The following is a 27,029-nucleotide window of genomic DNA, read 5'->3' as shown; positions in this document are numbered from 1 at the left end:
TACTTAATAGGTTTTCCATTATAAAGATCTGCAGTTTGTTGATCAAGGTGAGGCTTTATACTCAAACTTGTGGCTTTTCTGTCTGGATGCAATATTATCATTTTTGATCACCACATGCAAACCACTCAAAAACCTAAAGGGATAGTTCAAATGCCATTTGTTTGAAATCTTGATATGAGTAAAAAAAGCCAGGAAGGGGAACACTGGAACTCCTGCCACAGTTTTGTCCTTCCTTCAACTTTAAACAGGTTTGGGTGTGTTGACAGATGTTAATTTCAGTAAAGCACTCCCCCCATATACTTCATGCTCACTTCTCTCCACAAACCATATAACTTTTGAAAGGAATACTACAATATATTTTCCTGTGATAGCCAGAGGCCAGACTCCAACTCCCTTCCTGCTGTCTCATCCCTTCCTACCTTTCTAATAGAGTTTAAGATCAGTTGTCAGTATTTATCTCAGAAAAACAGAGGAGAGGACAAAGAACTGCCTGGTGAACTCCTTTTCTGGGTGAGATTTGTCCACTGGACCAGGTGTCAGGTTCTATCTGAATCATCAGAGTTTCATGTGGCCACACCTTGTGCACCTGAGCCATTTATGCTACTTTCTCAGTTTCTTGGGATAACTAAGCCGTGCTTCTGTCTCTCTTGAGTTCTTCCTCCGACAGAGCCTGGGGCTCTGTGAGCACCAGCACAATGACACGGGCTTGAAAAGGCGGGCAGGCCAAGGCAGGAACAGGCATGAGTCAGAGAGGAGCTCTCAGCTTATCTGTCCCACCACAGCAGAGAAGGCAGCCTGGCTCACGGTATCCTGCTGTGGAATGGCAATAGAGGGACAGGTCGTGGAAGGGAGGAAGTTGTAAATACAAAGGAAGAAGCTGTAGTAATCTCTGAAGTGAATGAAGCAGAACAGGGAGAGGTGGGAGACATGGAAAGTGAGTCCTGGAAAAGCTGCTGGCTTCCTGCACACAGGAAACTCAGCCTACAGAAATAAGATACATTCCTCACCCTAATACTAACCACCTTTATCAGCCCACCTAGATTGTTCTGAAGGAAAAAAAAGCCCCACAACACAGTTTTTCTCCAGCAGCTCTCAAACTAACATTTGGAATCAGAAAAATGATAAAAAGTTAAACTTTTTTCTTAAAAGTTTCTGTCCATATGAATTAGACTCAGCAAGTTAGAGAAAAGACAAGGAACAATGATGGGATAAAATTTATCTGATTTACCTGAAGCAAAACTTACCAGTCTAACCTCTCTATCCATTCAACCTCCACCCCCACCCTTTAAATTCGATTTATAGCAACATTTGCTGCCAGGAAAATGGAAGCAACTAACCTCTCGTGTCACTAGACCCAACGTCTCTGCTGGGTATCTTTCAATTATTTGCAGCAGTCTAGGAAATCTCAGCCTGGCTTCTCTGGAGTTCAGTTTTAAAGCTTTTATCATTTTCTCCACCACAATAGCTGGGAATAGCTGCAGATCTGCAGTGTTAATTTCTGCCAAGAGACATTAAACAAGAATTATCAGAAACACCATCACTTGTTCCATGTCTTTGATCATCTGGAACATCCATCTTTACTATTCAGTATTTTTTTTTCAGCGTATTTTGTATTTTTACTTTGTTCTCCTTCCCATCTGTTTGAACTGCACACATCTGCAACACATGTACTTGGGGACTGTAAGGATTAGCTTTATCAGGAAGCTGCATCACTGCTGGTATCTTGCCTGTTTTAAATACAGCACTGCTGTGGTCTGGGAAGGAACAAGGGGAAGCATCTGCTGGATATGATGTATTTCTCATAAGTGAGAGGGAGACTACGAGTGATTCATTAATACCAAAGCTAGCAGTAATAGTGGGGGCAAAAAAGGGAATATAAATACTGTTGAACTGGAGGACAAACTGTTCCATTTAAATTCAAGCTGTGTTACTCAGGGAGATCTCTTGGGTATCACAAAAACTCACGTATCACAGATAAATCCACCACACATGCTTAGGAGAAATCCTGACTAACCAAGCAAGCCTTCTTCTTCCCTGCGCAGATGCTGGTCACAGAAACCGACCAAAGTCATATATGCATCAATAACTCCCATCAGATCTACATGTTCCATGGAGTGGGACTGCACCTCCTCTTCGGACTTCCTCGCAGCACTGCTGAAACATTGAAAAGCCTTCTTATTCAGACCTGCCAATACCTGAAATTCAACCGTAAGAGAAAAAAAAAAAAAAAAGACACGTTAGCAAGTAGCATTCAACAATTATTTCTGAAACTGGAGCTTGGTTGCAAATCTTGAGTAGATAAAACTGTATTAGATATTACAAAGCTGATAGAAAGGAAAAAAAAGGCATGTTATTTCTAGCAGTAACTTCCAGAATATTAATTTCCACAATTTTCAGTGGAAAATTTTAACTAATTTTAACTTACAATTAGTCTTTGGACATGTTATGTTGAATTTTTGTAACTGAAAAGAAGTTAATGTTACTAGAGTTTTTGCAGTTAACAGAAAACATTAAAAATGCTATTTTTTTCATATTGACTTATCTGCAACATCTTCATTACAGCTACACTTAAGAATTTGTGTTAAAAAAGCATGCATCAAACTATTCCAAATCTGATGTCATTATTGTCATATTGATCACACGTTTCTAATGCAGCTCATGCAATGAAGGACTTGACAAGATCCTTTACAACTGAATGTTGATAAATCAAGTACATATGTTCTCATATTGCCAACAAACTTACCAACCTTAGACATTTTAGCTATTGTAGTTATTAAACAATATACAAAATTGCTGCAGAACAAGTTGGAACAACTGACAAATGCTGTAACTGAAATCAAATAGTTTGAATTTCAGGTAGGTAGAGGGAAACTGCTAGGGTCACAGTACTGCTTAATACTAAGCTAAAATAAGGCTAAGGTCCTTAATCTTACAGAAATATCTGGTATCCCAGTCTGACTCATCTGACACAGAAGAGCTTTTATGCTCATCTTTTAGGTTTCCTTAAGAAGAATGCTCCTAATAATTAGCTAATAAATGAAGCTTAAGCTTTTGCTCAAGTTTCTACACACCTGAAAATTTAAAATCTTTTTTGCAGGAATCTCTTTTTTATCTGCTTTTCTTTAACAACCAAAAAACCACAAATTAGGAACAATTTTTTGCTGTTTTATACTGATATGGATCATATCTAAGGGTCTTCATGGTGGCTTTAGGAATTAATAGAAATGAGTTAGCAGTGGTACTTCAAATTCTTACTCAAAAAATTTGACAGACAAGAAGTTAGTGCCACAGAATCTGGGACAACTGACAGCATATACAATTTCAGATGCAGCACAGTCTGTCACTGTATTCTTTAAATGCACACCTCCCCAAAACAGGCAAAGATGACCTGCATATACTCTGTCTTAAAAACCCCTCTCCCCTCTATCACTAAAATTATTTAGATAAGTGTATCAGTATCATTACCAGTATTATAAAGATCTCTTTATGAAATAAGATAGTCTGACAGCATGAAGCTTAGAAATGCCCAGACAAAATAAAGGCATTCTTTGAGGATCATGTTCCCATGACTATGTCTTTCCCCTTCACACAAGAAGCAGAACAGAGAAACACAAGAACACTCTCCCAATTAAAAAGGCTACAGTGCTGCAGAACTCCAGGAGAGCAAAAACCAGACAAAACAGCAATCACAGTTTGTTTTTTTTAATTTATTTTTTCTTCTTCCCCTAGCTGGTGTTCCTGGACAAATCACTGCTAATAGCAGATGGGTTTCACATTCTCTTTATCTATCCGTATCCATCACTACCTATTGAAGTAGTGATCACAATACTGAAATACCTAAAAGCTTTTCCCCTCTTATTTACCTTTTCAGGACTCTCAAGACTTTCTCCTGATAGTACTGATATTTTTCCAGCCTTTTCTTCTTCGATTTGCTCAAGGCACCTTGGATCCTGACTAAGAGCATTAGCCATTATGTGGTACGTAGTACCCAGAAGAAGATTCTGGTTTCGGAAGGCCATTATGTTCTTGCTAAGATAGTCAGATTTGGTATCTTCTGTTGGAATTCAAAAACAAAGTTGGTAATGTGACAACAAAGCAGCTTTGTATAATAAACAATGTGAAGCAAAGAGAAGGCTGTTACCAAGCAGGCAGATGGCTTTTAACACTGAGAGCACGCGTTCAGGACAACTCTGGTTCCGGCTGCAACTATGCGTAAAGCGGCAATAGGCGTAATTCCACCTCACCAGCCAGTCTTCCCTCATTTTGGCTTCTTTGCGTAGGTTTTTCAGAAGCTTCTTGGCAACTGAGAAGCTGTTCTGTATTTAAATTAAGATAGAATGTTCAGATAATGTATCTGAAGAGGAAAGAAAACCTTTCTGCAACCAAATTAAGGGAGGAGGATTTAGGTAACACAAGTAAAGCTATAATAAAATGAAGAGGGGTCCACTGCTTGTTGGGTCTCATATTCAAAACCAGATTTGCACTAATGGAGAAATTTGAAAAAGGAAAAGAGAAGAACAGAGGTTTGACAAACTGAGGAAATTAAAAGCATTCTATCCACATGACTAAACAGGCATTAACTGTTCTGCACTACGAATACATATGGGGAATGTAACTTTGTTTATAATACCATTAAGCAAATCACTTACGTTTGTGTATTAATGCAAAGTTTTATATAAGTAACATTAAAGGAAAGCTTATTTTTCATTTACTCCTTTAAGTGTGTATAGTCAACACAGCACTAACATTATATCTGGTTATTACAGTGCTCAAAATAAACTCTTGTCACTGAGTGCAGATTTCTGCAGCATCTCAGAAAGATGAGGGAAACCTCGACTTGCGTATTATTCGTCTTGTCTCAAGCTTGAAACACCAAAGGCCCATCATCAAAGAAGGCTATGTTACAGCCATTTTAACTGCCAGATCCAAAACAAAATTTTTAAGTCACTTAGCTTTAGTTCTTTATGTAAGTGTTAACCTAAGAGCATTCATGAAAAACCATAACCCCCCCCAAATCATAAAATGTTTCATCATTGCTGATTGAAATAAATGATATTGATTCAATCTGAATTCGATTTGTTTTCTTGTACAGAAGAGATTATTTGTAAATGAGAAAGCATAATGTTGGTTGCAAGCACTCCTTCATTTAAAGACTGAAACACTTCAGGTACTTTATTTATCTGCCCTTTAGAGTGTCAGAAACCATCTGTGGATCAAAGGGGCATCCAGGCACATTTCCAGTAATGACAAATTATCATCAAATTTGTAATTAACGTTTATCCACTTGTTTTCTTTCACTGGGGAACTGCCTTTCTTGAGCTTTCAAAATGTCCTGGACAGCAGCGTCAGAAAGAGACAAGGTCCGCCCTGGGAAAAAGGTGCCCAAGACCACCTAAGAGGCTTTTCCAGCTGTACTTCGTATGTATTTTCTCACAAAATTGGAAGCTATCAGACAGTACAGTCACCTGTTTCCTGGCACTTTCTATCATCTTCATTTTCATGTTAAATTTGCAGCTTTTAATCATTGAGTAAATGTCTTCACCCTGCTGATCCACTTCCATTTGGTCATCAGCACTGTATTCATCCACCTCCATACTATCATTGGCCTGATCACAGAGAAGTTTCTCCTGCAGTTTGTCAAGAAAGAAACACCTGCACAATGACAACAGGAGTACAAATCACTCTGGTATGCATCCAATGGAATGAACATTCAGAAGTGTTGATCTGCCCGACAATAAACAAAGCTAAGAAAAAATGGCAAGCTATAGCAATCATCTTTAGCAAGGCTAAAGATAGCGCTCAGTCGGGAAAGTCATAACCAGGGACAGGTTGTCCCTGAGAGCATTCTAGAATCTTGAATTGATAAGATTAAGTATTAGAAAACGTCCGTAATAGAGTGGGATTTTTTGTTAGTTTGTTCTTTTAAAATCACAGCTACAACCTCCAAGTTCACCAAGCCATAACTTGCATTCCAACCTGACAGAAGTACGAACAAACAGGAGTCTCATTTATATAGTGTAGCTGCCAGGCTGTATTTTATGTCAACCTGCAATTCAAACATATATCACACGAAACACATGTAAACATTGAAATTTGTGTTGCAGAAAAGACCAGCAACCGTACTCAATTTTTGAAAGGGAACTGCCATGAATCAATGCTAAATCCTTTTCATTCTACAACTAGTCCTATCTAATTTAATAGCATCTCTTACTATGTCGACTGTTATTCAATGCACAGGATAGCACTGCAGTCTGGAGTGGAGCTTGGCACATCCTTTGTCACTAATTTAAGATGAGATAAAGGTTTTCTAAAAGCACATAGAAGTGTTTAAGACACTGACAACTCTTCATGTCATGAATGTTTTGAGACTTTGTAAAGGATTAAAACCATACCAGGTATTCTGCATAATATTTAACTGCAATAAGCTCTTCTGTAGCCATGCTTTCCTGACACCAAGAGGTAATAAAATAAGTTACAGAGCAGAGTGGGTATCAGCAGAGCTGTTGAAGAAGTTGTCCCCCAGGAAAGGTGAAAGAATTTGTAGATTTGCACTGGAAGAATGGATCGGGATGAAGATAGATACCATAGGGAGGACAGAAAACTTTCAAATTCAAAAAAGCATTCCAACTTCTTCGGAGCTAATCCAAAGGAGTCTCTGGAGAGCCTTTGTTCTTTCTAGCAACAGTTGCACAGCAGAAGTCTCTAATTACAGCACTGGTCATTAACTCTCCTATAAACACATGAAGCACTGACAGTGACAGGGCTGGGTTTATTTTGTACACTCCCTAACTTTGGAACTGCCTACAACGTTGGTAAGTATTTTCATTTGTAACAGACAGGCCTTTTGGGTGGTGTTTCACTGAGCTAAATGCAGCTAACCTACTCAATTACAAGTGGATGTCTTTAAGGGCTGCTGAAGTGGGCTAGCTTGCACAGTGCATGTAGTCACTAATGCAAGAAAATGCCTAAATTAACAGTTATGTTTCCCTATCAAAATACAGTTTATCCCCTGGCCATTGCTCAACCTCCTTTTGCTTCTCACCACAAGTTAGTCACACAAAAACTAGTTCTACTGATAGAGCTATTACAACTGTTAAAAAAAAAAAAGTGTCATACACCAGATCAACACTCCCCGCCCCCGCTATGAAAACAAGCAGCATTGGAAAAAGCACCTCTCAGAACTCAACAGACAGAACTAAAGCTAACCCAGGAATGTAATTTTACCGATTTGTAATGATATCATCCCAGATGTTCATAGGATCCATTTTAGCATCTGGATATCTGCTTGTCCAGATTCTGAGAAGTCTCTTAAGGGAAGCCTGTGAAGCTAAGTTACCTAGAAATCAATTAAGAATACTTTAAATGCATCTAAATCCAAACAGTGTGAAAAAGGCCTAAACCAAACATTGCAATTTTTCTGGTTTGAATGTTAAGACTATAAAACAACCCACTTGCATTTCTGGGCTTGCATTAAATACACTACTAGGTGATCATGCTGCTTTTGTTTATTGCTGAAGCACAGGAGATTCAATAAGGACATCAGTGTCAACTGTCACAGGATATCACCACTGGGTAGGTACCTTTCCATACAGGAATATGCTGGAATATAGTGGAACTGTTAACTAAATTTAATATATAATTTGGTTTATGCACATAAATTTGTATTTCATGCCTACCTCAGTAGCTATAAATTACATACCACATCCACCTTTTATCTCTGGTAACCATTATTTGCTACCAAAAGTGACACCAACAAAAATCTTAGTTTAAAACTATTACTTACACTTTTAAAAGAGATACTTAAGTCTTATTACAACAGCCAGGCTAATAAAACTGCAATAGAACACAGAATTATCTTCAAGCCTATCTTACGTAACTGCAGTAATTCTTACTGTCAGTAAGACAGTAAGAAGTAATTCCAGACCTATGCTCCTTCAAACAGGACTTCAGTACTCTAAGTGTGGAAAGAGAAATTCAAATTTCAGGAAACCATGATTATTTAACACAATGAAAGGAAAATCGCTTAAGAAAAAAAATCTTTACTTCTCTTGGTCATAAAATTGATGAAATCCTGTATTTCTGTCAAAGCTTGTACAGACTGCAGTTTGGTCATTCGACTTTGATATAACAAAGTATCAATACTGGAATAGCTCTGAAAAGAAAGGGAGAGATTTCATATACAGAATTTACAACATGGTTCTAGTCAGTGCTCTACAAACTGATGCTGCTATATATTATGCTCTACAGCCCAACCCTTTACAAGTAATTTAATAGCCTGTAATCTGAGAGCAACTCTGCTTTGGACAAGCATAGAGGCATATTCTAGCTGCAATTCCTATCCTAGGTTTTTGGATAGTCCTACAGTCCAATCAAAACTTGGTAATGGAAGGAACTTGTAACCTCTCAATGTAATACTCTCTTTTCAAGTTTGTTCTGGGGACAGGAGGCTTCTGAAAAGTTGAATGAAATAAAACTGCTATTAATCTGCACAAACAATTACTCTGAAAAATTTCTAATGGATGAAATCAGCAAAATAAAACAAATTAAAATGGGAGGATGCACTCCACTGGCTGGCTCACCTCCCATCACTGCAAGCAGTGAATTCAAGGGAAGTTTTGTCATATGATTGGAAATCACCTAGATTTCATTGTACTTGGGCAAGTGTTTCTCTCGAGAGTGTAATCTAGCAGCAGTAACAGCAACAAGAGTTTCATTGTTCATGAGTTTATACAGAAAAATCATATCAGAGATAGCAGAGATTTTTACCTGCATGAAGATCTGCATGCCATTGCTAATGTAGTATTTGGCTCTGTCAAAATCATCTTGCAGAATATAAAGGAGACTAAGCTCTTGGCTGTAATGCATTTCTATAATGGCTTTCTTCTGTTCTGTCTTCATTGCCTCATCAATAAAAGTTAGCAAACTCTGGTCATTTTCCCCGCTGAGCAGTAACTTCAACTTACTGCGTATTATATAGGGCAGATATGTCTCCTACAAGGTGAAAATATAGTCTTTATTTCTAGGAATGGCATATTAGATGATCAATTTTTTGTTGTTGGTGGCAGATCAAATAAATATATTTTGAATGGTCTTCTTAAATGTTTTCCCTTTAGACAAATTCCAGTTTGCTAAAAAAAAAAATCACAGCAGCTTGTTCTGATAGGCTCAAGAAGTTGTTAGCAAATCCTATCAGTTTGAAAACCAGTGGTTTGGTAACTCTTAAAACATGAAACAAATAAAAGTGATAAAAGCAACAAAAACACTGCAAGAACATGATGATGATGATAAAGCTGGTCCTGTATGATCAGCCATAGACTCAAGGTAAAAATTAAACATTGTAAAAACAGCAGAAGTAACTGCTTCAATTATTTTATATATCAGACTCTCTGCTTATTTCCATAATAAAGTAACCCAAATAACGCAATCGATTTCCACCCACAATCACATTAGCATAGGACATCCCTGCAGAGATAAAAACAGTGCAGTATCAATGAAGTGATTTCTAAAAACCTGAAAAAATGGATCATTCCATGTTTTGCTTAGGTCTGGAGGTTTTCCACTATCGATATTAACAGTAGCACAATACTCCAGAGACTTCCACTCTGTGAGGTGGTCATAGCATTCCAGAGATGCAAGTTCCCAGAAGTCCTTCTCCGCTTCTGTTGGCTCTTCGTCTTGCCAGTCTCCTTTAGAGAGTGCCTAGGGAATGAATTTGAGGGGGAGGAAGGTTCTCAGCTGGAATCTGACATTATTTTCAATTCTAAGTCACCAGGAACTTAATAATAATTCATTATCTCATAAAAATATCTATTAATTTACCAGAACACGACAGCAATATTAAATGCAGAAAATGCAAGCTAGTCAGTATTTACATATAAATTCATTTCAGGTAGCCGTCTTTGGTAAATCTGCATTTTTAAAGAGCAAAGACTTTAAAAGAAGGTTAAACAGATCCTTCTTCATTTTTACCCACTATAACTCAGATTTTCTTTGCTATGGACATGTGCAGTTTGCTCTCTTGAGATGGTAATGTGCCCATGGTGTTTTACTTGTCTGCCTAGGTGATCGTACATGTGAAGCTTTGTAACCAACAGTAAAAAGTATCACGCTTACTGCTCTCTTGTAACTGCTCATCTGTTCCCATGTCTTTACAGACTGAACTATCAATCAAACAAAACACAAGGACATTTTAAACAATATGCTGCTTCTCAAAATGTTTAATATTGGCTTATTAGTTTTAAGTCATAAGAGGTTTATCAAACAAAAAAATCTTGTTGTCATTTTACCTCATCATAATATTTAGCTGCTTCAGCATAATCACTCCTTGCTTCTGCCAACAACGCTTTCTGTGTAATTTCCTTAGTACCAATTTTACCACTGAAAATGCCACGAAGGACATCATAATCCCCAAGAGATCGGTAGAGCCTAGTAAAAAATGAAAAGGGAAATCTTTTAATTAGTTGAACAGAGGTATATCAATGCAAACATAAGTAATTTTAAAAAATAATAATTCAATAAGCAGTAATACTACTGGCTTGTAATAGTAAAAAATATTGATATTTCTTATATAAGATCATAAATACATATTTAACTAGATAAGCTTCATCTTGTAGGGTAATACCTGAACTATGAAAACTCCTCAGTTGAAAAATCTATGAAAAAGATGTTTTTCAGCAGTCTGATAGCACCATCAGGATGCACAGCTGTTAAGTCTAACTTGTCTAACTGAAAGATAGCAATCAACTGACAAGAAATTAAAAGCATATCTATTTCTAAAAGAAGGAAAGACTAAAAAAAGAAATCCCATAAGCCATAAGGGCAGAGTTCTTCACAAGGCAAACCTAAATGGGAGTAAATTGTCTCAAACAAGAATTTACTTAGCAAGTTCAATCCATCTGATCACATCTGGGGGAAGCTCTGCCCTCCCACGCATCCGCTTGCATGGGGGCTCCTCTGCAGGGGACAGAGCCATCAGGGCGTGCTCCAGAAGAAGGATGCCCACTGGTTGCTGTAAACTTGCAAGGCAGCTTGTGCTCACGTTAGCTGAATCCAGTTCTAGTAGTTCTCTGTGCCGGTAACTCATTTCCTATAAAATAAAAGAAAACAACAGGTGTCTACTTGGTCTAAAACTATACTGATAGTTATCTTTTACAGATCACCTATTTGGTATCCCTTTTCTTACAGTGCAAGCTTTGGAAATAAACTGTTAAATCTCCAGAAGTTCCTAACTCCGGGAAAACTGGAATCTTTTCCTTCTGTGCTGTTGCTCTTCCGACAGAGAACAGCAGAAAATAACCCCTCTACTTCGTCTGTCTCCAGGGCACAGGACAACTCTCTCGATAGAAACTCAGGGGAAGTGGGGGAGAGATAGATGGACACATTCACAGCCTCAATCTTTCCTTCTCTTTGTTGGCAGTGTGGTGCCTGCTACACAACATTTGCATTTCACTTAACCTACCGAGCGGTGCACTCCTGCCATAAGCCAAAGGCACAACTAACCACAGTTTCTTCTCTGAGCTGGAGGCTTTCTGTCCACACACTTACCCAGTTTTAGCATACCACAGCTTCCTGCTAGACTCATTTAGTACTGTACTCATCTAGTCCTGCCTGATTTGAAGACATGACAATATTTCTAGCAGATCTTTATTGTATTTAACATTAGTCCAACTACAGAATAACCTCTTTTTCAGGGATAAACATTCTTGTTTACCTGAAGGTTTTTTTAAATACTTAAATCATTATCCCGAATACAGGTAAAAATATCAAGAAAGTAGCAGGACGAGTTTATTAAAGCCAGGGGTTTTTTTTCACTTAAGAACCCACAGGAAAGTTGCAATAATATCTTAATCAAACAGAAAAAAAAATCTACAACATGGAAGAGAGGTAATATAACTTTCATTACAAGAAACAGTACTGAGTTTTAGAACAAACATTAAAATTTTATTCTTGCACCACAGTATGTTCAAGAACACTAAGTGAAAAAAAATTGCTATTTGGAAATTGCAGCAGGAGACTGTGAGAACAACCAAGCTACAGTCCTTTGATAAATGGCAACCACCACAAAAACTGCAGAATAGGCATCTGACATGAGCAAACTCATTACACTATTTGTATAGTTGAGACTCTCACACCAATAAATTTGTGCTCAATAAAAATCAGAAAAAGAACAGCTTGTTGTACCTTCCTGAGTTACAGACCAGAGGTATCCCAATGAGGAGTTAGCATATGCTTCACTTGCTATTCAGGCAATTTCAACCACCAGTTTCTATCAAAGCTGTACATGTGTCCCAGACACTCCCATGTACAGGCACACATTCCTTGACTGCCAACTTTTGGGGTTACACCAGGGGTTATGCCAGGGACGCAGTGCCCACTGCACAATCTAAAAACTTACGAATAGCTTTGCTAACATAAGACCAAAAGCCCTTTTTCAGGGATGCCTAGGAAAAAGTGTAAGAACTGTGCAAATATAAAGGTATGTCCAGAGAATTAATACCCTCCCAAACTCATAATTTACAGACATCATCCCACATCAAAGGAGGTATCTTTCTATTTAGTGCATTTTGGTGACTATTTGATCACTTATCTTCTGAAAGCAGAGGGAATATTCCCTGCTCCGTATGCACTGCATTCTGCCTTTACTTGCACCACATGTTCAAAGATTAGGACGAATGGCATCCAAGCTGGCCTAACAGCTAAAATACTCATAAGGCAATTATATGTTCTTCAGAGGCCAGGTATCTCTATGGAGTCTATGTAAACTTTTGTCATGGGGTTAATTTCTTTCTTAGTATTTCAGCTGGTTTTTAATCTGTCCTGAAAGCCAATCCCAGAGCCTCATAGTTAATTTTAAGATTATACCTGTAAACAAAACCAGTTCTTTTTATCACCAAGTTACTCTCCTGATAGGACTTGAACCTGTAGAAGACTAAAAAGTCAAACAGCCAGAAGGAAACAGCAGTGAAGTAGGAAGCTTTTCTGAAACAAGCCAATATTTATTATACTGTTGGTGTATAGGAAACAGAAGTTGTATTTCTAAATGGCCAAGCCATTAGGACAGCCTTTGTGAGCCAGATGATAGCCTCAGCACTGTATGCTCTCACTCACCCTCTCCCAGCTCCCTCTCTTGATCAATACGAACTCTATTCTCTGTCGGGGAAAAGACTTGCTCTCGCTGTTATGCAGGATGCTCAAATACACAGGCTGAGGCTTGCCTTCGTGCTGCTGTTCTTTTGTTATTGAATGGGAATGGCAATGAGATGCTCTTACCACTCTTACAAAGTCTGTATTTTTGACTAATTTTAACTTACCTATTTTTTGAGTCTTCATTTTACATCTATTCAGAAAGAAAGTAGCCTAACACAATGGTGTTATTACTAGGGTCTAGCAGACAGCATAATTCAACACAAAGAATAATATCAAGACAGAGAACCATCAAATGCAATGTCAAGAGGGAATATTAACAGATAGCTATTGTGAGATGCTGGCTCAAAAAATACCAAGACAGCCCAGAAAAATCCCCATAGCATTTGACCTTTTATGCAGCTGCACTGAAAAAAAGTAAACAAGAAATTACATTTTTTCAGATGCGTAAATACAAGTACTAAGAAGCAAAGTTTGTCACTGTTTAAAAAGCTAGTCCAAACTAGATGTCTCTCCTGTATTATGAATGACATCTACTGTCACAGAGTGTTTAAATTTCCATAACAGAAAAGAAGCCGCCATTACCTGCCACTCAAAAAAAGATTATTTTGAGAGCTACAAATCAGATGCAACATTAAGATTGAATGTTAAAATACAGTGACAAGTATGTAACAGGTGCTTGGACAAGTTTTTTTTATCTTCCTGAAAATTGGGGTAAAAGATTAAGTTCACAATCTATTCCAGGTCAGTATATTCTCATAGCAGAATGGCTTGCGTTTCCTTTCCAGTGGAACGGCTGTGGTGCACCCACTTACTCTTTGGTGGGACTGAGTCCTTCTCTCATTACTGAAAATCCCCAGACAACTACTTCAAGGGACTAATTTGAAAAAATAAGTGAGAGGCTAACAACAAATAGTCTGACAGCTACAGATACCCTCAAGACATCAAAGTATTCCTCAGTAAGTACTTTCCAGAAACAGGAAGATAAGCATATGACACCCATGTAACCCTTTCAGTTGTTGTTGTGGCTTTCATTTAAAATCAAGTCTCTTCTTGTTACTGATGCAATTAAAACATTATAAGGTGACTCAAACTCTACAGATCAGAAATTGCAGAAACCTTGAAAAATCAGTTCAGAGGCATGAATTACCTTGTTCACCTTAACAAGAGCCACTTGAAATATCCATTTGGTTAACAATTCTCTTTCCGTTTCCGTCTAAATTTCAGTAATGGTATTTAACCTTCACTACCACTGGGTTTATCACACAGACAAAGACATTATATTCAGTTACTTTCATGCCATAGAGCAGGATTTACCTGGATGCACGCAATGAATGGTGGAAAGTAAGACAGGCTCATACTCAGGAAATTATTGAAGTTGTTCAGCAGCTTCTGGATGATGGCTTTTTTCTCAGAAGGAGTTTTAGATTTTTCTACCTCATGAAAAATTCCACCAAACAAACTGCTGAAAAGCTGCTTGGCAAATGTTGGATCTTTCTGTAAATTACAACAAAAGCAGTAAGGCCACTGAATTTTGCTGTGACACAATAAATAAAATTAAGAAATACGACCCACCTTGTACCTAATCCCTATATGGACACTCTTTGGGAGTGGAATAATTAGTTTGGCATGCATCAGACCTATGCTGGGAATTACTGTACTACCTATTCAAATCCCATCTTAATTCTTCTACATAAAGAAACTCCAAGACAATGTAGATTTCAGGCCAGAGTGTTGGTGGAGAGCATGGAATTTACTATTTTCACATATTCACAATTCCCACTACAGGAACCAGACACCCAATATCATCTCCTGGACACCACTGCCAGTGAAGAGGGTTTCAGGAAAAAACAGAAGATGTCAATGTGTGAGGAGACCTGGACCTAACACTGAGGCAGCTAACACAGAGAAACAGACTGTACAGACAGACAGTTCCATCTGAGATTTAAAGGCATTTTTTCAACCCAGAAACACATCTGTATGTGTAACATAATCCTATGCATTCTGGTCTATCGTGGGACTGGAGTTTGGTCTAACTCTTGATCTGATGCTATTCAGATAACTCATGAAGGTGCTACTTCCTCCCCTTACAGAGAGATAAGGGACCCTCAAAAGAAAGTAAATACAAAGGTAATCAGGAACACTGTGACTTCCTAAACACTGTAAAATGGGACAGATTCAGCCTACAGTTTCTGCTGCTCTCAGGTAGGAAAAGGAACACTGGATCAGCTTTACTGAGTAGTCTGAGTCCAGTCTTAGTCACAGTAACTTTATTTGTATTTTTACAACTCCACTATAACCGTATTAAAGAATAAAAATGGCTGTTTTGTTGCTGTACAGTGAGATGTCCTTTGCAATAATGTCTGTAAAGACCACTACCATCTGTTTCTCAAGCAGAGGAACCCAGAGGCAATGGACAGCAGCTGATGTCTCAGGTCCTCCGTTTTCAACTCAACTGCTCACATGAGGCAAGCTACAAGGCATCTTCTCTCATCACTGCACCAGCCCAGGGGTAGGAGAAACACTCCCTCAAACCAGACTCTTTAAATGCATATCACAGTGGTTGACTTTGAAAGCAGTTGCCCAACTACATGTCATTTTCCCTACACAAACAGAAAACTTCACAAATGACCTTTGAGAAGCAGACAGACCTGGGCAAGGCCCTGCAGAGGGGCAATGAGACTGCAGTATTCAATCTGGATGTCAGGAAGGTCTCCTACTCGGTAACTTCTGTACAAAGTAACCTGGGCATCATACTTCATCTTCAGCTCAGATTTCATCTCCTGAAATGCATTGCTCATGTTAAAAAAAATAATACTACTTAGAAAGACCTATATCTAGATAAGACAAAATAAGCAAGAGCATTTCTGAAGTGTTTTATAAACTTTTGCCATGCTTGTTAAACAAATACCTTTTCTATAAAGCTGTAAAATGGTTAAACCCAAAATTATCTTAGTCAATTAAAAACTCCAAAGTCTTGTTCATAGACTTACTTCAGCAATTAACTTTTAATATTAATGCCTTGTAGTTCCTGCTTCCATACAGGTAGTATTTAAGTCATTTTTAAAGAGAATGATTATGACTGACAGCTAGTGAGCTGCTATGGTTTAATAAGTTACTGCCTGCCAGCTGAGCCACGGTAGTCCATAATATGATGGTTCTTAGCCTGGCCCGGGTGCAAAGTAAAATGAAATTCCTAAAGCTAGTGTGTTTTATTTCACACAGTGGGATCGGAAGGGGAAGGAAGAAGGATGAACCCAGTAGAACTGATTCCTAGTAAAATTTAAACCAAACCATAACAACACTGTTGTAAGCTGCAGTTGTTAAATAGCTGCCCTGCCTTTTGCTGAGGCTTAAAGGAATACATTTAAATTGAATAAGAGCTACTACCAGATATAGACAGAACTTATCTCTTCCTCTGTCTTTCTTCCTTTTCATAGCACTGATATGCTATAAGGAAATCAGCAGTAAATTTAGAGGTTGGGATTTTATTTTTAACTACTGCCATTACCAGTTAAACCAGCAGACAATGGGTGAATATATACATTGGTAGAATGGAAGAGGGAAACAGGAGAAAGCTTGAAGATTTTTTTTCTCTTCTGTAAATCCTTTGTAATTTTGCTGTTTGAGCCCATTTTTCCTCTGCACAAATTCAAAGGGATGATTTTCAAAAAACTTTCAAGAGAAATATGCTGGGAGAAATTAGGACTGTTAAAGCTATTTCCAAATACTTTCTTGCTCAGGACCTACTTTTTCCTGTTTTGCCCCATCAGGTATAGTATTAATGCAAGCCACCAAGTTCCATTTGTGTTTAAGTGCAACAAATCTCTTGAAAAGTTTAAGAGGTCCTGATAGCATTCATAGCCTCTTCTGGTCTTTTATTGTGGAATATCACAGGGGGTTTTGTTGGTGTATTTTGGACTGTCATACAGAACATGTTTACAGGTTCTCTCTTGCAGGGTGGGAGGAAATGGTAGCTTTAGCCTGCAAGTAAATATAAATTGGCTAAAATAGGTGTTTGTGTGGTTCTTCCAGACGTAAATTCTGTTTACACAGTTGTCTGCAGCTGCAAAGAATTATAAGAGTGTCTCAAACTGGTAGCTCTCAATCCTGGGTTCCTTTGCTTTTGGTCTAACTGCTATCATTTTTGGACGATAATCTATGTTATTTTTAGTAACATGAACCTCTGAAAAACTGTTACAGAGCTTAAAAATACTTAAACTTATTGTAAGTACATAACACAACACCAAGTTTCTGGCCTTGATAAACACTCAGCAAATTACTTTACTGATGTTCCTTCAGGTTAAAAGTACGCAACAGTTCTGGTTAGTCCATCAGCTGTATCGCATTTTTTAGTTCACCTTCAGACACTGGATAATGTTCTCCAACTACTTCTGCAGAGCACTGTAGCTTCAAGGTGCCTAGTTTCCAGGATGACAACTGTAAAGAGCTTCCCATTGCCACTGGGGACTCCATCACATAAAATCACTTCATACACATTAAGTGGTAGACTGGAAGCATTATCATCCAGCTCCTTTCTCACTCATGCTAAGTAACATCATTTAACTTTAAGCACATAAATAGCATGATTTCCAAATAAAACCTTCTAAAGCTCTTGAAGTAGCAACACGTATCTTACACCTACCTTTTCTTCACAGAATTACTTCTAGAGATGAAGCACAAGACTGCAAATGGCATTGGGATTTAAGGTTTTAAACTTATTTGAATTGACAAACCTTTTCTCTCTTCTGTTCAGCCACACCTTTTCTAGCATAAATCAGACTGAGTTTCTCTTGGTCTTTCAAGAAACGTCTCCGCAGTCTTAGAATTTCTACTCGTTCTTCTATACCTAGGGAACACACGATCATGTCCACAGCTTTTCCTTTCTCAAGCAAACTTCACATTTAAGGCAAGAGCATCATATAACAACAAACATCACCTTTTTATTTACTAGCTTATGAGCTAGTCTCTTAAGTTTCATATCCAACAACTCAAGGCAAGGCCTTTCAACAAGACAGCAAATTAGAACAAATGAAAGTGTTCTTAGGAGAAGAGGTAATAAGCATTTACATAAAAACTTTAAGCACATGGATGAGGTATAGGGGTCAAACTATTGTACTGGGAAAGGCAATAAAATTAATAAACAAATTTGTCCCATATGACAGATTTATTTCAAGCTCTCAAAGGCAAGTATGGCATTTGCACCATATTCCATAAAGTATATAGCTTCCTACATAGAAGAGGTGCTAAATATATTCAAAGATTGGGTAATAAAAATACAGTACTATATTTTTTAAGTCACTATTTCAGAGCTGTCACTGGATCAACTCCTGCTCAGGACAATCATGGAGAAAGGCGACTTTACAGATTGCTCACTTCAGTCCATTTCCTAGGAAAGAAGAATGAGCTAACTAAAACATACCACTATAACTGGTATTGTCCTGGTAGAAGATCAGGGACTGACTGGAAGGTAGACTGACCCCTCTGTTTCTGTACTTCAGCATGGTCCATTCAAAACTGCCCTGAAACACCTCTCAGGTATTGAAAAGGTCAATCTTTATAGCTCTCTGCCTGAACTCCTACTCTCATCCTTCCAGTCAAAATTTTAATGACAAAGTAGGCAAGGGTGAAATGGGGAGGAAATGGGGAGAAGGAGCCTAAGCCATTCCAGAACAGTACTGATATTTTTCAGTTATCGACTGGGTGGATGAAGGAGCAGTCTCAGAAAATAGCAGGTAGTTTAATGACAGATTGCAATATGTTGCAGATCATGTCAGCACAGCTGAAATTGTTTGGAAAAAGTATGTTTAAAGAGATCTCTTTTTTAAAGAGAAAAGCAGTTAAATTTAAAACAGAAGGGACAGAACTCTGACATTCATGCTACAATTATCTTAGGGAGAGGTAGGAATGCAAAGATTGCATCAGCTGGTTTCTTATCTAGTCAGTTCTTTTGTCTAGCAACAGTTTTGCAGTTCCTAGCACAATTCTAGCTTTTTGCCACACATTATGTATCACCACGCAGTTCTGAAAACAAAATCTCTCAAATTGAACCTCAATTAGAATATATCAAAGATCATGGACTGTCAGCCAAATAACTGACAAAGATTGTCTATAAAAATGTCGTATTTACACAGAAATCGCATCATAAAGCTTACAGACCTTTAGTTTTGCTGTCCACCTCATCGCCAGGCAAACCCAACCTTTTTTTCCCAAAATCCGGCCCCACTGGTTTAAAGGTTACTTGTTTAAATTTTTCACTCTGTTTGTTAACCAACAGCATGGACGAAGACAAGGATTCAGAAGATGAAGGAACTGTATACTCTGCTAACGTGTCAATGCTACTTCCAGTTAGCCAATTAAAAGAACTTCTACCACCTGTAAAAAAACATAAATTGTAAAAAAGCTGTGACATATCCACATAGAAATCAACTGAAAACATCTATGAAGCAGGTAATTTTCCTTCCCCAAAAATATAATTCCCCGTGTTTATGGGCAGAACAGATTTCAAGCTGTTAGGTAAGAAACAAAATTCTTTTACATTAGGCAGAACATAAAATACATATGAGACTAATAAAAACGTGACTGGATGTTTTTTCTCCTGATGTCAAAACAAAAAAAACCAGCCCTTGAAAACAAAATATTAAATGCATCTACACCTTCACATTAAAAATTCATAAGTGACAGAAATGAAGAGAATGAAATCATTCCCATAGCAAACAAGAAAATTTCAGAAGACACTGGTCTGGACTTACTGACATGCTGTGTAGGTGTAAATTCATATCGCTGTTGGGTAGCCCTCACTCGACCACTGACTGACCCAGAAGCCGAAAAGGATCTTTCTTGTGATAAATTCCTGTGGATCTGAGAAGCTTGAGTCTCCACGAACATAGGTGTGAGCACAGTGCTTTGATAACGCCAGCTGGAATTAATTACAACGTCCTATGAACACAGAAAGATTTTAACAAGAACAGTAAGAATGGAGGCTTTTTGCCTTCCTTCCTTGATACAGGATAGCAGAAATTAAAGTACAGAATTTAAAACTTCATCCCAGGTACAGGGGCAGAACTTGACTATAAAAAAAACCCCAAACACATAAAAGTTCTCCACAGTGAGCTTTTCTGCTGAGCTAATTTGGGCTGGTCAGCTGAGGACTGATTTACAGCTCTTGTACCAGTACTCCTTTTTCTTCACAATTTTTCTCCAGCTTATGGTGCTTCTCTTGACTACCCTCTTTTTTAGGTATTTCAGAACTCTATACATCAACCATACTTGGTATATATAATTATTTTAGTTAAATTATTTTTTGAAAAGAAAGCCAAATTATTGCCCCCAGAAAAATCAAACTTCTGATACTGTGCATAACCCATGACTGTTGTATCTGTTAACTATGGAGTACAAAACGCAGTTTCAAAAATGTCCTTCGCTACGCCACTCTTGTCCAAGTGGTAACTACATTAAGGAATAGAATTTGACACATGCTTACAGGCAGGATAACAAATTACAATTCACCTGAAATTTGCATTCAGACAGTGGATGCTCAAATATTTTTCTGGAATAATCCGGGCTCTTGCTAGTCATTTCAAGCAGAAAATTTGTGATTAGACTCAAGTACTGTGTTTCAATCTTGGTGGAATATAAAGAATTTAACAATGACAGCATGCGATCAAGAGTATTTGTGGGTAACCTTGTCTCATCACTCCAAAAATTCCTAATAATTAATCTGTAAAGGCAAGGAATAAAGTTATTCGTGGTTATCTGCTACCAGAAAACACAATGCTATCAAAAAAGTCAAGTTAAAAAAACCAAAACCACAGTAAGACTATAAAGCCTTCAACTAACTCTTTCATGCCATGGATCTTCCATTGAATTACACCAAATTCCTCATTCATCTATCATGCTCTAGGCCATTCAACTAATATTAAAGGTTTACTCTGAAATTATTTCTATTCGGTTGTTTTCCTCTTGAGAAGTGCTATGGCTGGAGAAGCACAGAGATCTCCTGTCTTTTGCTTCACCAAAAAATTAAAAAAATCCAACATCCTCCAACATGTAATCTATTTTTGTGTGTTTGTGTATAATGAGGGCCTTCTTGTTTTTCAAAAACACTAGAACATTAATGCAGACTTAGGTCTAACATACTGAAACAACTTCTCCATGGCTTAGAAGTTTGTTCAAAAGCTCTATGCTTCACTTAAATTTGGTGTAAAAGTATGGGACGCAATTTTATAAATTAACTTACTGGAAGAAAGGGAAATAATGTTATCTCACTGTTATGCTTTAATATTAAAATATTTTAAAAACCTCCAAGGATCAACTCTTCTGTTATAAACAAAGAAAGAGCAATTTAGGGATTCATTACTTCAGACAGTCCTGACAAGACTGTTTACTCACTGCAGTTCAGCATTCTCATCAATTAGTCCTCGAAGCAGCATTTCTTTTGCCAGTTTGAGTATTTCCTGAGAATCACCATCTGCTTGGCTTTCTGGATCACTGATGGTAGGAGAAAAATGTCTCTTAATGACTTCTCTCAAACAATCCATAGTAAAATAAGAGGATGAGGATGGTGGGAGAAAAGGAAGAACTTGCCCTTCTCAAAAATCTCAACTTGGCATGACAACACTGCATTTTTTTCACAACATGAGGTCTTAATTGCCAAAAATGTTTTGTCTCTCCACTACTTAGAAAAGAAAAAAATCAGAAATCTAAGTAATACATGTTAGGTATTTATTACAAAGGCCAAACAGAAGTAATTCTGAGTTTGCAAAGTTAAAACTGAGAAAAAGGCAGAGAATTAGCTTTTCCCAAGTGACGCTAGAGTAAGAATTGACTATACTTTTTCTTCACAATAATTATCCATTCAAATAGTTAAGTTATCTTGGGAAAAAGCACATAATAGAACCCAACTACGTTAGATGATTCAACACCAATCCGCTTGTCAAACTGAGTACATGCCTGTTCCCTACTCTAAGGGGTCAAACAGAAAGAAGGCCTTTATACTACCAGATTGAAGGGATCCAGATCATGCCAAAGTGCCTTAATACACCTTCTACTTACAAGCAAATTTCTCTAGGGTACAATTCTCACTAGTTACAAATTCCAGCAACAAGAAAAAGTGGAAGCATCAGAGCTAAGACCTCTTATGCCATTATGCTGTGGTGACGCAACACCCCAGTTCTGGGCTAAAGTTCAGGTCTAAGTATTTGTCCCTTAGTGGAAATGATAAAATTGCCACCAGAGGCCAGAGCTACTTAGGCAAACCACAGGCTCTATTCTTCTGAGAACTGGAAAAATCCCACACTGAGGGACATGAAGTTGGAAGACAGCGTTACAAGCACTTTCACTTTGCCTGTGAGAAACCACTGAAAGACAACATCTGCAGTGAATACACACCTGTAATTATCATAAATCCACATCAGAATATCATACATGCGCTGTCGACATAGTACAGAAGGGTGAGAAATGAACCCTGTCACTCCAGGAAGAAGCTCTTTAAGTTCTAGTGGTTTTAGTTTAGATAGCATCTTGTACACTATATCCAAACAAACCCTTTGCCTTTCATCATCCCTAAAAAGAGAGGGGAAAAAAACCGAAAGAATAGTTACATTGCTTTTCTCTTCACTGTTACACACAGAACCAGAAGATCAGTTTAGGTTTTAACAATAATATTTGGTTTTGCATAAAGGGCTTTAGGTAAATACTTTTGAGTTCAACCTAGGAGTAAGAATATAACTAAACTAATACATACTACAGAAATTCACATCCCAGTGGTGTTTCAGCTTAACGCTATTTAGGGTTTTTTGTTTGTTTTTCACAGTGAGCTAACCATCTTAATACTTAACTCCCAGATTCCATTAGCTCAAATTAGGAGAGCAGTGACCAAAAAGTGAACATGAATTATAAATGCTTCTGAATGTAAAATTGTTGTGGCCAGCACAGAAAATATTATCAAGAAATTTAGACTATGCAACCACATTTGTAGTCACATGACCACTCACCTATGATTCATGATCTGGATAAAGTCTTTACTCTTTAACTGCAAGTGGAGATCAGGTACTTCTTCTGCCCGGCACATTATTACTTCCAGACAGCAGGTTTTCATCACACCATGAAGTTTGGGTATCAAAAAGAACACTGCGTTCATAAACCTTAACATAACCAGAAGCCAACAAAGAAAAGCAAGTTATTTTCTATTATTCCTCTAGATCTGCAGTGAACATACATGTAAATCATGACATACCTGTCAGCAAGGGGTGGAAAATTCTTAACAACTTTATTCAAGCATTGAATAAACTTATCCTGTTGGGTGTTCTGATGATGTTTTAATTGTCTTATGACACAATCATAAACTGGATCTTCAAGTACCTGAAAATGAGAAAGACAGTAGGACAAGCATAGCCTTAATGACACATAGTTCTGCTGCTGTACTGTTTCACTCTAGTGCATTTTGCTAGGCAAGATCCACCGGCCTCGTCTTGACATTTACAGTGCTTCATGGCTGCTGTACAGCTGTGCCTGGCTGGAACACGTGATTACCTGCTTAAACAATACATTTGTGAGCTTCCTTTGATTGGTTTGGAACCAACAGCTTAATTTTGAAATACAAGTTCCTTAGTATGCTTATATAAATAGTAAGTAGCTTCTCATTCGGTATAGCAGACTTCCAAGTAATGAATATAAAACACCAGAAATTTTTAGTGAAAAGGTGAAAAATAATCAGCAACCTTCACTTAATGTCAAAGAAATAAGCTTTGTATAGGATAAATCATTTGCAACATCTTTGCTCTTTTATTCAAAATACTGCTTATAATGGAGCTTGGAAAACTGAAAGAGAAGACTGCAGGAATTCAATTTATGAAATATGCTCTACAAACTGTGAAAGAACAACCAGAATGCAATTAAGTGAGGAAAGAAGTAAGAATAGTAGCAAGAGAAGTAAGAATAACCTACAACATCAGACTAATAATCCACCTAGCCAATATCTTGGTATTTTTTTCTCCAACAGCAGCTGCAGAATGATATTTAGGGGGAGCACATGAGCCCAGCTGCACTTTGTCCTCCTCTTCTCTCATACAAGCCAACATGCATCCATCATTAGATTAAGGATCTGAGAGTGTACATTGTTGTCTATTGTTTTTAGAAACTGTTCATGGATTTATTTTTTTTTGTGTGTCAATTTGCCTAATTTCTCTTTGAACCTGCTGATGCTACTTACCGCTAGAACCTCTTCTGCCAATAAATTCCCCGAAGTTCACTAACTGTTGTGTAAGTACTTCTAGTATCTATCTCAAACTGATTTCTGTGATCATTAAGCACTATCCCTAGTTCTAATACTGTAGAATTTAGCGAGTAAGTTTTGCATTCACCTTATCCACTACCTAGAAAATAGCTGGATTCCAAGTTAAATGAAATACCTTTAAATTTTACATCAAAACTTGCAAGTTATTAAAAATCCTCAGATACAGATATTCAAAAGGTAGTTCCAAACCTACCAACTTGCATTTCCCCCCCCCCCCCTTTAAAAATCCCCCAACTTTAAATGTACCTTGCCAGTGTTGCTGGTTGGCAAAAGCTGAACAAAGCCTCAGAAAGAGACCATTCAGTGTTAGCTCCAAAACAGCAGGGCAAAAACTCTGCACTTAGCCTGCTCTCAAGTTCTTTTCCTCTTGAGTTAATAGTTTAAACCTTTAACTCGATCTGTTGGACAAAGACTGTTCAGTTTTAAATACATTCGTTTTTGGAGCTGAATTGAGTAGTCATATAGAAGATGTACACAGCATTAAGACAGGAATGGTCAAACCCACAAAACAGTTCACTTACATTTTCTCTCTCGGCAATGTATCGAAGAGCGAGTCCCAACACTTCTGCTGCAGCTGCATAAACTTCTTTAAACTTTAATAAGCCCATGTTGCTGGTCAAAGCCTGAAAATACCTAACACAAAAGGTAGACCTGCTGTAAGCCACTACTCCAGCATCCAATTTTAAACTGAAAGAAAAAATTCACCTGAGCTGCCTAGGGGAACAGTAACTGCTTTTAAAAGAGCTGAATGCAGCACAACATGGATTTTCCACCTGCAGTGTTTCAAATCCCTGCTTTAGCAATTCCCGACTTTGTTAATTCCCATGAAACTGCAACCCTGGGCCCCACTTTAAAAAGCTTACATCCTTCTCCATATTTTCCAAAATAAGTGTGGTTTGTAGTTTGCAGCTAGAAAAGCATTGCATCTGACAGACAATAGCAAAGGCATGATGGGACAAACGATTCCAACAAGCAATTCAGCTCCCATCCAGCTTCATGCTGACAAGTTAGACTTGCTCCCTTTGTCTTAAGCTTTTATCAAAATCATTCGCCAAAAAGTTGCATTTCTCACCTGACACGATCTATTTCACACGTTGGGTCAAAGGGAGGTAAATTGTTAGCAAGAACAATTCCCAGCAGCTGAATTCCCACTGAATTGTCCTTTGTATCAGGGCCTCCACAAGAAAACTTTTCAAATATTAAACTGTTGGATAAAAACATAAAAGTAATTATATACATGAAACCCCCAAAATATACACACCATAAATCACTCACTCTCTGTGTATATACAGACATATACACACATACAACCCCACCAAAACCAGTAGAAAGTATGTATATATGCATATACACTCCCACCAAAACCAGTAGAAAGCATATATTCAGAAAGAAGTATTTAGCTTCAACGAAGAAGTCTTTGCACAAAAAAACCCCAAAACCAAAAACCCCAAACCTAAAAAGAGATTGTAAGCCCACACAAATTCTCTGCAACAAGTTCAGGAGCACAGCAGATCACAGAAGTCTTAGTAAGAGTGCACCAATTTTCAGTGACAATACCCAAAATTTCAAATAAAACATAAGTCTTTGCAGATATTACTCCTGCTTTTGTTGTTGCAGTTGTAATCCTCTATATGGTTTTCCCTGTCTCTCTCCTCGTTTTACAAATTAAGTTAAAACCTTTGGAGAGTTCAGTTCTGAAGTTCTACTGTCAACTCTAGGGACAAAAAGTTTACTATTGCAGCTGAATTTACCTTTTCATCTCCCTTGATAACGTTCACTTATATTCTTGAAATATTGATAAAAGAAAGCAATTGTCTAAATGCTTACCTGTAAGGTATGGAGAGACAGTTCTTCCAACACTCTATAACTGTCTTTATGATTTCCAGATTGTGTCTGAACACAGCTCTTTTTGGGTGAAAGGCACTCCTCATCAAGAATTCAAGCAATCTGTTAGCTAAAATCTCATCCTTAATATTCCCCTACAATGAATAGGAGCAAAAATAAACATAGTGACTCCAACATGAAGACATATATTGTTTTATGAAACAAAGCAAGAAAATAAGCTATTTTTGAAGTTAATATCTAAAAGAAACAGTGGACTCATGTAGAAAATGATTATAAATGCATAATAAACTCACTCATTCCTTATCAAATATTCACAATAATAATAAAAATGAATTTCGCATTTCCTTACTTTGGGAGTGGTTACACTCGTCCAGGAAAGGATAGTAACTACTATTTCCACTACCATGTAATGAATCCCTTCTCCTCCATTATTCCCAGAAACAACAAGCTGCAGCAATGGACCAAGCCACTGCTTTGCATAAGGTCGGAATACCTAAGGAAAACAGAATAATCAGTGATCAAGTACAAATTATCCAACCATTCAATAATCTGTTATTCAATAATCATTACAGGTTAAGACTGCTAAATCAACTGCTTATCACTTTGCTTAACCTCTGAAGCAACAAGTACAAAAATTTTAAAATAACTTTAAAATAAAAAGTATCCATAACTACATTCCTCAATTCTGCTTAGAAACTTTTAACCAAATATTCACATAAATTATTTCACTTGGGCCCACATAATA

At 37.6% G+C, this 27,029-nt stretch overlaps 1 protein-coding gene across 4 annotated transcripts in view; it reads right to left on the bottom strand.

Annotated features, from left to right (window-relative positions):
- Positions 1-27,029, bottom strand: part of PRKDC (protein kinase, DNA-activated, catalytic subunit) — an 87,866-nt gene that overhangs the window by 14,215 nt on the left and 46,622 nt on the right. For all 4 annotated transcript variants that reach the window (XR_003922919.2, XM_030010985.2, XM_041122933.1 and 1 more), the window contains 25 exons: positions 26,634-26,777; positions 26,267-26,418; positions 25,512-25,643; positions 24,961-25,072; positions 23,381-23,505; positions 23,139-23,288; positions 22,534-22,707; positions 21,535-21,633; positions 20,653-20,863; positions 19,896-20,082; positions 19,303-19,518; positions 17,880-17,992; positions 15,795-15,926; positions 14,461-14,640; positions 10,878-11,086; positions 10,287-10,425; positions 9,511-9,699; positions 8,767-8,991; positions 8,044-8,152; positions 7,225-7,336; positions 5,466-5,652; positions 4,142-4,316; positions 3,864-4,054; positions 2,015-2,195; positions 1,338-1,498 (listed from right to left, as the gene is read on the bottom strand). Coding sequence is in view for 3 of the 4 variants with exons in the window: in XM_030010985.2 (XP_029866845.1) it covers positions 1,338-1,498; positions 2,015-2,195; positions 3,864-4,054; positions 4,142-4,316; positions 5,466-5,652; positions 7,225-7,336; positions 8,044-8,152; positions 8,767-8,991; positions 9,511-9,699; positions 10,287-10,425; positions 10,878-11,086; positions 14,461-14,640; positions 15,795-15,926; positions 17,880-17,992; positions 19,303-19,518; positions 19,896-20,082; positions 20,653-20,863; positions 21,535-21,633; positions 22,534-22,707; positions 23,139-23,288; positions 23,381-23,505; positions 24,961-25,072; positions 25,512-25,643; positions 26,267-26,418; positions 26,634-26,777 (4,005 nt within the window). In the remaining variant the exon portion in view is untranslated. The remainder of the gene's footprint in view (positions 1-1,337; positions 1,499-2,014; positions 2,196-3,863; positions 4,055-4,141; positions 4,317-5,465; positions 5,653-7,224; positions 7,337-8,043; positions 8,153-8,766; positions 8,992-9,510; positions 9,700-10,286; positions 10,426-10,877; positions 11,087-14,460; positions 14,641-15,794; positions 15,927-17,879; positions 17,993-19,302; positions 19,519-19,895; positions 20,083-20,652; positions 20,864-21,534; positions 21,634-22,533; positions 22,708-23,138; positions 23,289-23,380; positions 23,506-24,960; positions 25,073-25,511; positions 25,644-26,266; positions 26,419-26,633; positions 26,778-27,029) is intronic.

Source organism: Aquila chrysaetos, chromosome 4 (genome assembly GCF_900496995.4).
Source record: "Aquila chrysaetos chrysaetos chromosome 4, bAquChr1.4, whole genome shotgun sequence".
Taxonomy (NCBI): Eukaryota; Metazoa; Chordata; class Aves; order Accipitriformes; family Accipitridae; genus Aquila; species Aquila chrysaetos.
This window is presented reverse-complemented; position numbering and strand designations above follow the sequence as displayed.